This window comes from Hypanus sabinus, chromosome 22 (assembly GCF_030144855.1).
Source record: "Hypanus sabinus isolate sHypSab1 chromosome 22, sHypSab1.hap1, whole genome shotgun sequence".
NCBI lineage: Eukaryota > Metazoa > Chordata > Chondrichthyes > Myliobatiformes > Dasyatidae > Hypanus > Hypanus sabinus.
In genome coordinates, this window is record NC_082727.1 from 25,615,646 (window position 1) to 25,631,933 (window position 16,288).

Below are 16,288 nucleotides of genomic sequence, written 5' to 3' on the forward strand. Positions count from 1 at the left end.
CATTGAGTCTGCTCCACTGTTCCATCATGGCTTATTTATTATCCCTCTCATCCCTTCTCCAGAAACCTTTGATGCCCTGACTAACCAAAAACATATCGACCTCTACCTTAAATACACCCATTGACTGGCCTCCACAATCATCTGTGGCAATTAATTTCAGATTCATCATCCTTTGGCTAAACCAAATAAAACCCTCCATCTATGTTCTAAAGGGCTATTTTTATATTCTAAGGCTGTGGCCTCTTAGTCCTAGACTCTCCCACCATTAGAAACAGCACATCCACTCTATCTAGTATTTTCAATTATCTGAAAATTAATAAAATTATAGTTATTAGTCCTAATGTCCTTGAGCTGTCAACCTCCTGACTTCCCTCATTCCCTTAGAGGTAGTCAAGTGTTCCTCCTTCTCAAGAAGAACAACTTACATATTGCTTGAGAAAACTTTACTGGACACTTAACAAATTCTGCCCCATCTTAATCTTTTAGCACTATGACAGTCCTAGTCAGTATCAGAGAAGTTGAAGTCAGCTCCCATGACAAACCTACTATTCATAAACCTATTTGTGATTTTCTTATATAATTTGCATTAACTATCTGGGGAGTAGGGAGGTGTTTGAGACAATTAAATCATTAGACACAGGAGTAGAATTAAGCCATTTGGCCCATCAAGTCTTCTCCACCATTCAATCATGGCTGATTTATTATCCCTCCCAAACCCATTCTCCTGCCTTTTCCCCATAACTTTTGATACCCTTACTAATCAAACTCTGCTTTAAATACAGTCGCCCGTCCTTATCCACGGGGGATTGGTTCCGGGACCCCCCATAGACACCAAAAAATTTGGATGCTCAAGTCCCTTATTTAACCCATCTCAGTGTAGGTGGACTTTAGGACCTGAATTTGCAGTGTTTCTGTTCTGCTGATGGAAAACAATCACGATTGAAAATAAAGTGGAAATAATAAAGCGATCAGAAAGAGGTGAAACGCCATCGGACATTGGAAAAGTCGGTCAATGATTGAAACAATTTTAATGGAGCATGTGAAAGGCCCTGCCCCGATGAAAGCTACAATTATTACTAAGCAACGTAGTGGTTTAATTATTGAAATACATACATTTCTTAAATGTTTTATATGCATAGAAAGGTAAAATATATACTATATACTAAGACAAACATTTGACTAACTGATGCTAAATAATACCAGATGTACCTGTTCCGACTTACATACAAATCCGACTTAAAGACGGACTCAGGAACAGAACTCGTTCGTAACCCAGGGATTGCCTGTACTTTAAATCATCAATAAATTACTTATAATACCTACTACAATGTAAATGCTATGTAAATAGTTGGTATACCACATTGTTTAGGAAATAATGACAAGAAAAAAAGTCTGTATACGCTCAAACAACGACTGGTGGAGAGAGGACTTCCGGGTTTCCCCGATCCGTGGTTGGTTGAATCTTGCATGCAGAACCCACGGATAAGGAGGGCCGACTGTATACCCAATGCCTTGGTATCCACAGAAATCTGTGGTAATAACTTTCACAAATTCACCACCCTCTGGCTGAAGAAATCCCTCCACATCTCTTTTCTAAAAAGGTGTATTCTAAGGCTGTGCCCTCTAGTCTTAGACTCTCCCACTATTAGAAGCATCTTCTAACAATAGTATAATCCCATCAAAATAATCACCCTCCCTTGTATTTCTAAATTCTACCCATGTGGTCTCATTGGACCGTCTGCCTCCTATACCCCAATGACTAATCTACGCCACAAAGTCGTCTCCATTTCTCTGCACTCTTCCTTTGTGACTGTTGCCCTGTGAAGTGGTGGCAAATGCATTTGGAAATTAATTGAGGTAGAATCATAAGAAGCCTCTCTTTCCACTGTCAGTGGCCTCCATAAAAAATGCAAAAAGTCATAAATGATCCCATTTGTAACTTCATACCAGCTTTCTTTCATCATCTTCTACTTGTTCAAAAGCTAAGTGACTCTGCTACTAATGTCATGCTCTAGTAATATCCCCACAACTGATTCAACTGGACAAGTCTGTAATTATCTGGTTTCTCTCCTCTCAGTGTTGTGGTAAGAGCCAGTTTGGTCAGGTTTTGGGACATGCCGGCAGCAATGGAAAAAGGAAAGGCTATCAGCCTTCCAGTTTCTTGCTAACTCAGAATCTCTGACATACTCTTCATAAGTGTAAAGCCAACTCACTGACAAGCTATCATTGAATATGATACAGAGGCAGAGGTAGGAGTTACAAACACAGTGGAGAAACTCCTGCTTCATGGCTATGGCTTGGAGCTCTGTCTCATTTCATTGTCATTGCCCATTCATGGTACGTTCCCAGTTTCTGCCTTAAATAGATTAAATGTACCTCACATTGTCAGAAGAAGGAATAATTACTGCTGTATGCTCTGGAGAATTAGGACTGTGCCACACTGCAGTATGCTACAGGTTCCAACAATCTTTATATAAATACAAATACTGGAACAAAACAATTAATGTTTCCTGCTCCATTAGAACTGATGGATGACACTTGTAATTTGTATTTGTTCCTGAAATGGTGTTATAGCATCTCCTCGGGAATAGAACTACTCCAGGTATTGTCATGTGTGAAACTGCTGGCATTCTCAGGTAGATGGCAGGGACTCCTGAATTATCTCCAAAGTCCTGAACCTATTGGACAGATTTTGCCAGCAGTTTCCCCCCTCTGCAGCTGCTGGATTGTGCATAAGGCCGTAAGACACAGGAGCTTAAGTAGACCATTCAGCCCATCAGGTCTGCTCTGCCTTTCAACCATAAACCCTTTAGACCCTCTGTTCTAAAGGACGTACTTGTATTCTAAAGCTGTGCCCTCTGGTTCTAGATTTCCTGTGACTGCAAGCATCCTCTGTATGTCCACTCTATCTAGAACTTTCCATTTTGATAGGGTTTAATGAAATCCCATCTTATTCTTCTCCGTATCTCCTCGGGACCCTCTCCAATGCCAGTGTGTCCTTTCTTAGATACTGCTCAGGAATGGAGCTATTAGTGATGAACAATGCCCTTGGCCATATCATGGGAAATTGAGCAGTCAGATGGTGGTCAACAGAACGTGATTCCAGTTACAGCCAAAAGTCCCATAAGCTGTAAATGACATCAGACAGCCTCATCTATGAGACAAGCAGATTTAAGATAAGTTGCTATAATGCACCAAACTATTGTCACTATGGCTGCTGTATATTGCACATCTGCAGGCTTATCTCCCTACCAATATGAGCTTGGTGTACCTCCCAGCATTTCTCAGTATTCCATAGCTGGCTAACTGATATTCCTCACTGGAGGCACAGGCCACAAAAATGTCTTCTGCTGTATGGCCGTTGTGAATCGGCAGGAAAGTGTCCGTGCACGTGGGCAGCTTTATCTGTAGTATTCCAGCATTTACTGTTGCACATCACGCAGGCCATTGCTTTTGCTCACACACAATATATTCCTCTCCTCCCTCACCAACACAAGCTGAGCATACAGAATGTTGTAGTTCTCAAAGCTTAAGGGTGTGTTTTTGATTCAGTTGGAGGAGAGTTACATTTTGTTCTTCTTGGTGGGAAAGTTATCCCCATTGCCAGGGTAAAGGAAGCCAATGTGGAAGCTAAAGTGTTGGGGTGCCAGTGGAAAGTCAGAACCAATTCCACTGTCCACTGTAGATTCAGTCTAATGTGAAAAATGGAGATAGAACTATGTGCATTTTTGAGAAACCTTTCAGAATGACAGGACATTCCAAAGCAGTTTTAAGCCAATTAAATACTTTCATAGTTACAATATTATAACTTTATAATACTTATAATATTTTGCTATACTATAACATTGCTTCAACTATCAGTATCAATTCATGCAGAGGAAGTTTCCATATGTCCAGATTACTTGTTTCATAACATTGAAAAGATATCAATTATCTTAAATTCATCACTAACGACCTCAGATCATTGTAACACAAATCCATAAATGCAAAACACGGCTACTCCCTCTCAATACTCCACTACAGTGATGGCCTGGATAGTGAGCACACGTCACGTGGATTGCGAGAGTTCAGAGGAGGTTCACAAGGATGATTCCGAGAATGAAAGGGTTATCATATAAGGAACATTTGATAACACTGGGTATGTGCTTGCTGGAATTTAGAAGGAATGGTGGGGTAGGGGTGGAATCTCACTGAAACCTTTCGAATTTTAAATGCCTAGACAGAGTAGATGTGGAAAAGATGTTTCCCATGGTGGGGGAGTCTAGGACAAGAGGGCACAGTCTCAGGATAGAGGGGAGTCTATTTAAATAGAGATGCTGAGAAATTTATTTTGCCAGAGGGTGGTGAATTTGTGGAATTTATTACCACAGGCAGCTGTGGAGGCCAGGTCGTTGGTTATCTTTAAGGGAGAGCTTGATTGGACACAGCATCGAAGGTTACGGGCAGAAGACCAGGGAGTGGGGTTCAGGAGGGGAGAAAAAGGATCAGCCATGATTGAATGGGAGAGCAGATGCGATGGGCCAAATGGCCTACTTCTGCTCCTATGTCTTATGGTCTTACCTCTCCTTACAGAGGCTTGAACCAGCAGTGTGTGAACATGGTGACTCTGCAGTAAACATTGAATAGTCAGCCTGCCCACCCTGTGCCTAAAATAACTACCCTCGTCACTGTGGGGTGGTTTTCTTATCTAGATACAGTAAAGCTGTATCCAGTGTCTTAGGATGGTGCAGGTGAGCCATGAGTGCAACGGTAACCGAGCTCGTTGGGTTGGTTTCTGCTGGTTAAACTATCTACTGCTACCTCGTAGTGCAGCAGGTAGTGCTGCTGCCTGACTGCTCCAGTAACCCAGGGTCAATCCTGACCACTGGAGCAGTTTCTGTGAAGTTTGCATTCTTGTTAATGGGTTTCCTTCTGAATTCCAAAGACATTCCAGTTGGTAGAGTAATTGGTTATTGTAAAGTGCCCCGGGTGTGTGGCAGGAGAATCAGGAGATGACGGGCAGCTTCGAGAGAAAAGGTTTTATGGAAAATAGTGGAGCAATGGCATTTTTGGGGAGCTAGCATTGGAGCTGTTGGATCAAATGGCTCCCTTCTGTGTCATATGGAAAAATAAAAATACAAGGAAATATGCTCTGTCAAAATAAGTCTATGAAAAAAGTCACCTGGCATAAGTCCATTTATTTCATGGCATTTAGAAATCCTGCCGATGACTGAAGGTAGCTTATTTGGCTATCAGACAATGTGCTAATTTTCCAATGTGTCAGACATCTGATTAATCAATAATTATTTCACCCTGTTCACTGTAACATATTCTTTCTCTATAGCTCATGCATAAAACAGTGATCTTTCCCTTATGCAAATTATGGACAGTCACCCTGTAGCTTAAAATAAACAGTACAGCAGAGTTTCATGCATATTTTGGTCACCCTTTTCCTCTTCGACTTTGTTCGAATGTCAAATTGAGGCACTTAGTGACAGCCTCGAGCGTTCCCAGGTCAGAGAAACCAAAGCCAATGACAGCATTTGCTTGAAAATATTATGAATGGTTTGTAGATTTGTAGAGGAGATAATGAAATTTTTTTTTTGCAGAAACTTGCTCTGGAGGGCATTACCAGAATGGGTGATGGAATCAGATGCATTTTCAATTGGATAAATAGTTAAAGAGGAGAAATTTGCAAGGCTCTGGGGAAAGAGAAGGATGTGGGACTAACTGGGAATGATTTAAATAAACTGGTACCAGCCCACTGAGTCAAAGACCTTCTTTTGTGTACTGTGAATCTGTAAGAATTCAATTTATGAAATTGCCTGCCAGGAGCGCAGATCAGAAGCTGGGCAAAGCCTACACTCCTGTGTTCCCACGTGAAACTCACTGGCAATGTTTTAAAAGATTCTATCATGCTACCTTCATTTAATGGATTTCCAGTAAAGAAAAGATTAAAAAATAGTTGGCTGTATTTAAAAATATTCTGCAAGTTTCTCAGAACTGTGACTGATGAAGAAAACAAATACTTCAGTCCGAGACAGAAATCTGTTATCTCCAAGTAAAGGAGATAACCAGTATGAGCTTCGTCCATTTAAAATCTTTGGCTCACCTTCAGTGCTCACAATCTAAATGTGGATAGGTTGTTTACATTTGCATGGGTTCTGTTCAGCATCTTAAGTACCAGTGCACAGTGCAATCTTCCTTTAGTCTTCAGCTTTGTGTCTAATTCTTGGACTCATTCCTGGGCTGCATACTTAGCCCTGATGCATCATCAGGTGAGGTGCCTACACTATTGGGGCTTCTGGCTGATAAAAGATTTCTATCAAACAGCAACAGCCTCAATAAAGTGTTACAGATAAATTTATCTACACAGAAACATGGAATAGCTCAAGCAGAGAGCAATGAATTATCTTGGCAGTATCTTGATGCTTGTGTTTACAGGAAAAGGAAGAAAGAATTCAAGGGTAGACTGAGCGGCATTGAGAATGGAGGGAGGCTTGTGTCCAGCACAGACTGGTTTGGCTGAATGGCCTTCTCAGGGATGCTGATGCCGTGCATCAGTTGCATTGTGGAATGTATTTACACTAAAGCAGGCATTTGTATTTTCTTACGGTCAACTGCAGAATAAAAATGAAGCAAGTGAATTAATCAGTCAAGTGTAGGCAATTGCAGTAGCATCTGTTGACCTGCGTGGCGCTGTATCACTGTCCTTGCATCCGTCTTCGGCGATCTGTTCAGATGGTCGAGATGAAATGAAAACTTGATACTGCGTGAAATAAAGATGACTCTGCCTGTCAGTGCAAGGTGTAATATATTTGCTACAGCATTAATATCATGCTAGACACCTAAAAGCATGATGCGAGTACCCAGCAGGCAAAAGTGCAGAAAGTGGAATAAACAAGTTGTCAATATAGGCAATCGACATTTATGTTTCTATAAAAACAGGTGCCACCTGATCTGCTAGGCACTTCTACCGTACTTATTTTTTCCTTTTTTAATTTTACAATTAACGCAGCCACTAGCAGAAAACTGTTCCCGTTTTACCCGAGCAAGAGTCAAGTTGCTGGCAGTAAGAATACTGACCTAACAGGAAATGGAAATCAAAATGGCAGATGTTGGAGATCTGAAGTAAAAGCAGACAATATTGATAACACGCAGCGTACCAGGCAGTCTCTATGCAAAAATCAATGGAGTTAATACTTTGGGTCAGAGGTCATTGACAACCGATCTGATTGGGCAAATTTTTGTCTCTTTCCGTGCAGTTTCCTTGAAACTGTAATTGAATGTTTGTATTCCAAGTCACGGTGATTATTATGCACGTCCTTTTCATTTAAGGGAGTGTTGGTGTAAAGATAGGACCCCCCCCCCCTGTTCTCCAGCACGCCAACTGTGCCCACATAACAGTCACGTTCAGTAATAAAATCAACTGTATCTTAGTTACCTCTACAAGAAAACACTGTTGAAATTACTCTATAAAACTGATGCAGCACAATTGGCAAAAGCAACAGTGCACTGTTAATTAACTCCCTCTCTCTCTCTCTCCAAACAAGGCTTTATGTGATAGATTTTCCTTTGCATTAGCCTGTCTGAATTTAAAATACCTTCCTCGCGTGTTAAATTATCTCTGCCTTAGCTTATCGATCCTGTTCCACATACTGTGTAAAGCCATTCATATATGCCAGTACCCTTTTGTTGGACGGACTTGCGCAAATGATTAAACTCCCAAATTTCAAAAAGAAACTAGAAGCTATTTCAATAGTTCCGTTAGCAGACCCTTGTTTTGTGCATTTCGACGTGTCAACGCAGAAGCCTTTGGCTGCAATCCATGGGCCTGTCATCGTCGGCTTCCTTCTCCGATCCCCGGTCTTTCCTGTTTGTTAACGAGGACTCCGATGCTTAGTCCCTATCCCCGTCCTTCTCCATCCCGATGAGGCTTTGATCAGGGGTTTTAAATGGGGGATGGCTGCTCGAGAGCGGCCGGTAAAAACTGGAGCACAATTTGTGAAAAAGAGGATTTTTTTTATATTCAATAAGAACGCCGAAGTGGGTATAAGGCTCTTAAGTGATGCGGAGCGGAAAAAAAAGTTTGGGGAGCTTGGGTTTAGTTCCTCTAAAGACCAACTGGCATCGATCGCGGTTGCTGTTTACAGGCTCGGCGCTGTCAGACGTCTTCCCACGCACGGTGTCCTGCCAGCGCGCCACAAAATTCATCTCGCAAACCTTGTCACTCAATAACCTCTCCGCAACGCACAACTTCAGTCTTTGATAGGACTCTCCCCCCCCCCACCCCACACACACACACACACACACACACACACACACACACACAGATGGGAGCGCCTTCCCCCACGTTTTGCGTTCCATTTCAATGACCAGGGATTATTTTGCCTTTGAGCGAGATGTTCAAATGCAGTTTAAATAAAATATGCACATAATTTAAACGATTCCACCTGATCTATTCAAAACCGATAGTACTTTCGCTAGTCTTTCAGATAATCATGATATAAAATCTGTTGTGAGTGTACGTGACGAGAGGGAATGGGGAGAGTGGTGTAACTTATTTTCAGAATAAGACACCCAAATGGAGAAAATACTATCTGTGGGATGCTCTGAGTAATCTTCCTTCTCTTAAAAAAAGGGACGGCCTCAAATCAACCCACTCCGTCACTTTTGATATTTTACTCCGCTAACGTTCCCGTTTAAAATCCCGTCACCTTTTCAGCGTCTTTCACTGCTTGAAGTAATTCCCGACAAAACATTGCAAGAACTAAACAGCTTATATTTGTGTTCTACGAATTTAAAAAGGGAGGTAATATTGCTTCAATATTTCACCAGAGACACTCAGTGCCAACACGGATGACGAGGCAAGGATGCGAGATCTCTGCAGTTCGGTGGCTCGCGTCTAAAACCCAGGATTAATTTTACGCGCTCATTCCCCCATTCCATCTGCAATTATAAGGAAGAGAAAGACGCTATTTCGCCTCTCCATACGCCTTACACATTCGGCGGCACCCTCAGCTAATAAAAAGCTCCAGGTGTAGATTCGCCCCGAGCAAAGACCAGTCTCTGGTGGGAGAGGGTTCTAGATTCATAGCAGTCTGTGAAAGTACTTAACTGATATTATTTCACGAACGGCTTAGTTCTTATTTTAAAATTATGGCCCAATGTACATTATAATTTGACCAAATCTATTCCATTGAATCATCTGGTCATGTTGAGCTCCCGTCCTTCTGGCATTCATGCAATACTGGCCAAATGGCTCCAATCTGCTGACAATAGCCCACCCCCTTTCACATTGCACTGTAACAGCTGGGAGTCAGAGGTGACTTCACTGCGTCCGAGTGTCAGCCTCCTCATACCAACTACCAAGTTTCACGCATCTGCAGCGCTCTGTAAATTACAGCTGGCAAGAGCCGTAATACATAAACTGAAGTTCAGAAGGTAGCGGTTCAGCTGCAGAAATCACGCCAGCAATCAAATAAAATGGCACATGCAGAAATGGCAGGTACAGATCTCCAGTTTTAACGCCTTTGCTCGGAGCTTGGTAAGAAAGGAACGCCGACTTCAAGGAATTGGCAACAATAGATTTTTTTTTATACAAAAAGGCAAGACTGTAATTATAACAGTAACATACTTGCCGAAAAGAAGCATAATTCAGTGAATACATTTATTAAAGTCAATAACTGCAAATATAGATATTTTAAAAACCTATGAAATTTTAGTAGGTGTATGTGCACTCTGGGGTAGTATAGTGTACTGCAGGGTACAACCATTCCGCCAAATCTCACTCAAGGCAAATATTTACGATCATTTGTAATAGTCACGTGTTTACCTCTCACTCCCACATTTTGTGTTTTTTTGTTATGAGAACTTCATACCTCGCATTCCCTGGAGCCAGATTTGTTAAAGGTGCAAGAGGCTGTTCCGTTCATCAGCATCTCCGTGGCCTCGGTGTGCGCAGGCTTATAGTCAACATAATATTCCTGGGTGGTGGGCACCATGTGCCTCAGTGACTGCCTCTTTTTGCGCCGCCTTCGCCCCAACGAGCGCTGCTGCAGTTGCTTCATACTCGCGGGGTATCGCTTCCAGGACACATAGATGACCAGAAGGATGACCAGCACGGAGAGAAAGAGGGCCACGCTGCCCGCGATGATCTTGTGGAAAGAGACGGGCTCGATGTCCTCTGAGTCAGTGCTGGGCAGCGGGGGAGTGGTGGCGACTGCGACTGGGACCTGGGCTTTGCTCTCTGGGTTGGCCTTGGGAAGCCTTGTTTTAAAGGTCGGTTTGGCATGAAGTTTGGGTGGACTCGGCATCCTGTGGGTGGTAATCCTCTGAGTTTTAACGCAGATATTATAGTTATCGACTGCTTCCACCACCTGCTCTCCCTGTAGCTGCTTTGGCCCCGCACAGATCATTGTATTCTCCCTCCTCCCTTTAAACATCTTAAGCCAGTTCACAAGCGAGCAAATGTTCCGATTGCATTCCCACATATTCCCCGAGAGACTGACAGAGTTGAGCGATATCCAGGATTCCAGGATCTCCTGGCCTATGGTGGTCAGTTTGTTTGAGTCAAGGTGCAACGTGTGCAGGTTGGGCACGCACTGGAACACGTTGGGCCCAATGGCTTGGATCTCATTGCCCGACAGGTCTAATTTCTCCAAGGAACTCCAGGTCCACGACATGCCCTGCATGACCACGCTGATCTTATTCCACTGAAGGTAGAGGATTCGCAGGGTGGTCAGGCGGGGGAAATGGGCAAGGTTGACCTTGGAGAACTGGTTGTGCTCCAGATGTAGCTCCACTAGTCGGCCCAGGCCCGCAAAGGCGTTGCGAGCCAGACTGCGGATGCGGTTGTAGCCCATGTCCAGGAACTCCAAGTTTCGGCAGTCCTGAAATATCCTGACCGGCACGGTCCTCAGGTTGTTGGACCTCAGGTGCAAGCTCTGAAGTTTGCGAAGTCCCCGGAACTGCTCGGGCTGCAGCGACTGCAGCTGGTTGTAGGAGAGGTCGAGGTTGCGCAGGTTGGTGACCGGCCGGAAGGTGCTGTTGAAAAGGCGGGTGATTTTGTTGGAGCTGAGAATCAACTCCTTGAGCCTGCGGATCCCGTTGAAGGCGTGCTCGTGCACCAAGCCGATGTAGTTGTGGTCCAGGTAGAGCCAGGTTAGCTGGTTGAGACCCACGAACTGGTTGTGTTCCAGCGTCTGCAGGCTGTTATAGCGGAGCGACAGTCCCAGGGAGCCGGGGGAGATGTTCGGAGGGATCTGCTGGAGGCTGAGCGATTCGCAGTACACTATTTTACCGTGGCACCTACAATTGCTAGGACACGCTCGCTCAGCGCTGGAAAGCATACTCATCAAGACAGTGGGTGCCACCATTAATACTGCGACTCGACCACTTAATAGTGCAATTACCCCGAGACCTGAAAAGGAAGAAAAGTTATTCTAATAAATCACTCATTTCCAGCTGCATCAAGACCCGCCTGCATTTTTTTTTAAATCAAATGCGTGCTTCCTTCCCCGGGCGTATGGATTTGCCGTAACTTTAAAGTGATCGGGAAATTCTGAATTTCAGGCAACTTAAAACGGCATCAGAAATCGATCGTGGCGGTGAAACGGTACGCGGCGGTTGCAGGGAAGTGAAAAGACGGAAGCGGCTCACCCATCCTTCGCATGCTGCCGGGAGCCCCGCTGGTTATGGTCGGTTCTCACTACGCAAAGCCCGACACGTTATGTCGGCCGCACCGTCGCCACTCCGGCCCTGCTCAGACCCATGGAGTGTACCTGCGAAGCGAACTGTTGGTTCCCTCTCTGCAAACATCACTCTTTGACAGCCATGGGAAGATCCGCGCAGCGCAACAGAGAGAGAGCGAGAGAGAGAGAGAGAGAGCGAGAGAGAGTGTGTGTGAGGGGGGGGGAGGAGGAGGAGGAGGAGAGGAGGCACAATCTTCATCCGCAGCGAACGGTTAAGTTTGTACGCCAGTCCGGTGCATTTTATTTTTCTCCCCAATTTGAGTTTTGACGAATCGCCAGCGACACGATAATGAAGCTCCCCGGAGCCGCACCCGGCGGGCTGCAGTGAGTTGTGTGTGTGTGTGTGTGAGTTGGGGGGCTGCCAGTCCGTCAGCAGCCCCGGCTCTGCTCTGCTGTCCGTGGACAAGTAACCCGCGCAGTAGTTGGCAGCGGTCAGGTTGTACAGCTCACGGCTTCACTCCGCATCCTCCCTTCTGGTGCCTCAAGCCCAAGTCTTATGTGAAGCTGCCCCCACTGGAGAAAGCTATAACGGGCATGTGCAGAATCCTCCTCTGTAACCCCCCCCCCCCCAGCCCAATTCACACATAAACAAGTTAGCCTTAACACACAAAAAAAGATTAAGTGGTTGGGTGTTTGGATGTATATTGTTGGGGGGAGGGTTGCCATTTGAAGCGACCAGAGTCGATCCGCGGGGTCAGGAGGAGGCTATAATGCTCCTCAATAGTTCCTTCCTAAATCTCCAGGCCAGGGATCAGTGGTTGGTCTCTGTGGAGTCGGAAGAGAGAAAACAAACAAGGCGAACTTCAATAAATCTTGGTATCCTTTTCTTTCTGTCTCATTTCTCAGTCATACTAATGGTTGGGATGGGGTTGGTAGCAACTTGCCAAACAGTTAACAATCATCCAATGGGGTGCTGAAGGATCTGTTGCCAATTGGTCGAGAATGGACCTATGAGGAACAGGCAATCTTCTGATGAAACCATGAAATCTCGGGGCAAACATCCAATCAGAGTTGACAGCCCTGAAGCGCCGCTGCGAATTCAACCAATCCACGTGATTCTGAAACGGATGCCAGGTTGTTCTTACGATAGGTCCGAAGCACCCATATACGTCCAAATTATATAGATGTCCAAGTTTGTTGACGATGCAAAAGGTAAGCAGGAAGCAAATTGTGAGAAGGCACAAAGGCCGTTTAAATGATGGGCAAAGTTCTGACAGATTGAATATAATGTGGAGAATTTTGTGGTTATTCAACTTCACACCCAGTTATATAGGAGAAAATATTTTAATATGGATCAACTCAGAATCAAAGTTCAAAGTAAATTTATTATCAAAGTATCTATATGTCACCATATGGAATCCTAAGATTCACTTTCTTGTGGTCATGCTCAATAAGTCTAAAGAACAATAACCATAATAGAATTAATAAAGACCGTCCAACTTAGATGTCCTCCCAGAGTGCAGAAGACAACAAACTACTCAAATACAAAAAGAAAGAAATAACAATAATTAAATAAGGAATAAATATAGAGAATATGAGATGAAGAGTTCTTGAAAGTGAGTCCATTGCTTGTGGGAACATTTTTTCAATTATTGGGCAACTGAAATGAGTGAAGTATTCCCTTTGGTTCAAGACACTGATGGTTAAGGGGTAATAATTGTTCCTGAAACCGGTGGTGTGACCCCTGACACTGCTTTACCTTCTTCTCGATGGCAGCAATGATGTCCTGTGTGGTGGGGGTCCCTGATGATGGATGCTGTTTTCCTGCAATAGCATTTCATGTAGATGTGCTTGATGGTTGGGAGGGCTTTACTCATGACGGACTGGGCCATATTCACTACTTTTTGTAGGGCTTTTCTTTCAAGGCCATTGGTGTTTCCATAGCAGGCTGTGATGCGGCCAGTCAATATATTCTCCACTACACATCTTTAGAAGTTTGTCATAGATGTTATTCTGAATCTCTGCGAACTCTTGAGGAAGTAGAGGCACTGCCGTGCTTTCTTCATAATTGCACTTGCATGCTGGGCTCAGGACAGGTCCTCCAGAATAACAACATTAAGGAGTTTAAAGTTGCTGACCCTCTCCACCTCTAATCCTCTGATAAGAACTGATTCATGGACCTCTGGTTTCCTTCTCCTGCAGTCAATAATCAGCTTCATGGTCTTGTAGACACCGAGTAAGAGTTTGTTGTTATGGAACCACTCAGCCAGATTTTCAGTCTCCTTCCTATATGCTGATTTGTTACCACCCTTGATTCAGCCTATGACAGCGGTGTAGTCAACAAACTTGAATATGGCATGGGAATTGTTCTTAGCCACACCGTCATAAGATTAAAGTGAGTAGAGCAGAGGGCTAAGCACAGTTTTGTGGTGCACCTGTGTTATTGGAGATCATGGAGGAGATGTTGCTGCCAATCTGAACTGACTGGGGTCAGTGAGGGGGGAAATTGAGGATCAAATTGCACAAAGAGGAATTGAGGATACATCCTTGAAGCTTATAGATCAGTTTTGATGGGATGATGGTATTGAATGCTGAGCTGTCGTCAATAAGGGGCATCCTAATGTATACATCTTTGCTGTCCAGGTATTCTAGGGTTGAGTGAATTGCCAATGAGATGGCATGAGCAGTGGACCTTTTGCACCATTTGGAGTGAATCTAGGTCACTTTTCAGGTAGTAGTTGATATGTTTCATCACCAATCTCTTAAGACACTTCATCACTGTGGATGTAAGTGCTACTGGACAATAGTCATTGAGGCAGGTTACCATATATTTCTTGGGCACTGGTATAACTGAAGCCACACATGGCCAAAGCAAGAGATGAAAGATCTCAGTGAACACTCCAGCCAGCTGATCAGCACAGGTCTTTAGAACTGGATGCTTTTCATGGGTTCACCTTCCTGAAGGCTGCTCATACATCGGCCGCAGAGACTGAAATCATAACTGCCACAACTGTTGATCCTACTGTGTTGATCCAAGTTTAGGCTCAAGTTGCCACTTCACTGTGAGATGGCTTTCCAGAGATCGTACCTAGAGCTCTTGTAACTTTCTTGGTCACCAGACTTGAATGCCCCTGATCTGGGTCTCAACAGACTGAAGATCTCATGGTTCATCCAGGGCTTTAGATTGGGGAAGATTCTGAGAGCCCGGCTGTGAAAGGAGGGAAGTTGGACATGAGACTAGCAACCCCATCCTGTAAAAACCCAGAGCTATAAAAACATCAACAGAAGCTCCAAAGACCTCTTCATTGGGGTGAAGATACCCAGAAGATGGATCTGGATGTTTAAGCACATGATTTTCAAAAAATCTTTCTATGCCCAGGACAGAAGTCTCTGGTGAGCAGTTATAGGCAGCCTATGGATGAAGAAGAAGAAGAGGAAGATGATGAGGAGAAAGAATGGGAAGAGGAGGAAGAAGAGGAGGAATAATAATAATAATAATAATAATAATTCTTTCAACCAAAGTTACTTCAAGGCTTTAGAAAATCTGCCAAACAGAGCTCAATAGTAAAAATATAACAAGGGTAATAAACACCTTTAACATTTTTGGCATAATATCAAGATATTATGCCAAAAATACAATAAACCAATCTGGAAAATTTACAAAGAAAAATAAGAACTGAACTGACAACACAATGTCAGTTCAGTTCAGAAAACACAATGTACACAAACACATTTAGATCAACACTACTTAGGACAGAAGAGGAATAGCAGACTTAAAAAAAATTAAACAAGTCAGATAAAATTTCTAAGGATATATTTTTACCATTGTAAAGAGGATTCAACAATCCATGTGAGCATATGTAATTCTGATAAGAAGTACACACCACTAAACCTAAATGAGAACAGAACACAGAAAAATGAAGGAATTATCATTACAAAAGAAAAAGTTAACCAATAAAAAAGTATGATCCTCCATCCCCACAATCTGAGGAGACTAGATGTCAACAAGGGAGTTGGGAGACCTCTTCCCAGAAACAGAGGAGTTCCTGGTGATAATACAGGACCAGGTGGTTAACACTAAAATTATCAAAAATATATCATAAAGGACCAACAAATTCAAGATAATACATGCAGAAAATGATCAGTGAAAGCAGAAATGATCCAACTCATTACAGGATCCTTGAGCAGTTTAACTCAATCTGATTACTCACACAGGCACAACAAGTTGCAAACATAATTCATTACAAATTATATTATGACTGATCCATTATTGTAGCTAGGACAATCTATAATAATCGTCCAGATATATTGCAGGATAAACAAAAAAGAAAACTTACTTAATAGACCTAGTCATTCCAAACACACAAAAAATACTGAAATCAGTAGATGAAGAACACCAGAAATATGCTGAAATAAAAGAGGAAATTGAAAGAATATGGAGCATGAACAGGCTATGTACATTGTCCTGGTAGCAATATCTACATCCCAACCTCACTACACAATAGCATTAAACCAATTTGGGCTACACAGTAATATTTATGTAAATCTCCAGAAAGTTGTAATACTATACACCACTAGAATAGCCTGAAAGCCTTTGCAATTAAGAAATGAGTGTG

General features: G+C 43.3%; 2 protein-coding genes across 2 annotated transcripts in view; one reads left to right on the top strand and one right to left on the bottom strand.

The window, feature by feature from the left end:
• The window catches only part of LOC132379455 (leucine-rich repeat transmembrane neuronal protein 3-like), a 321,539-nt gene extending 309,296 nt beyond the window's left edge, over positions 1 to 12,243 (bottom strand). The window contains exons 1-2 of the mRNA XM_059947343.1: positions 11,641 to 12,243; positions 9,861 to 11,401 (exon numbers count right to left, since the gene is read on the bottom strand). Coding sequence (XP_059803326.1) covers positions 9,861 to 11,401; positions 11,641 to 11,653 — 1,554 coding nt within the window. The 5' untranslated portion in view covers positions 11,654 to 12,243. The remainder of the gene's footprint in view (positions 1 to 9,860; positions 11,402 to 11,640) is intronic.
• LOC132379454 (catenin alpha-3-like) overlaps positions 1 to 16,288 on the top strand; it is a 1,635,404-nt gene that overhangs the window by 752,575 nt on the left and 866,541 nt on the right. The gene's annotated exons all lie outside the window — the stretch shown is intronic.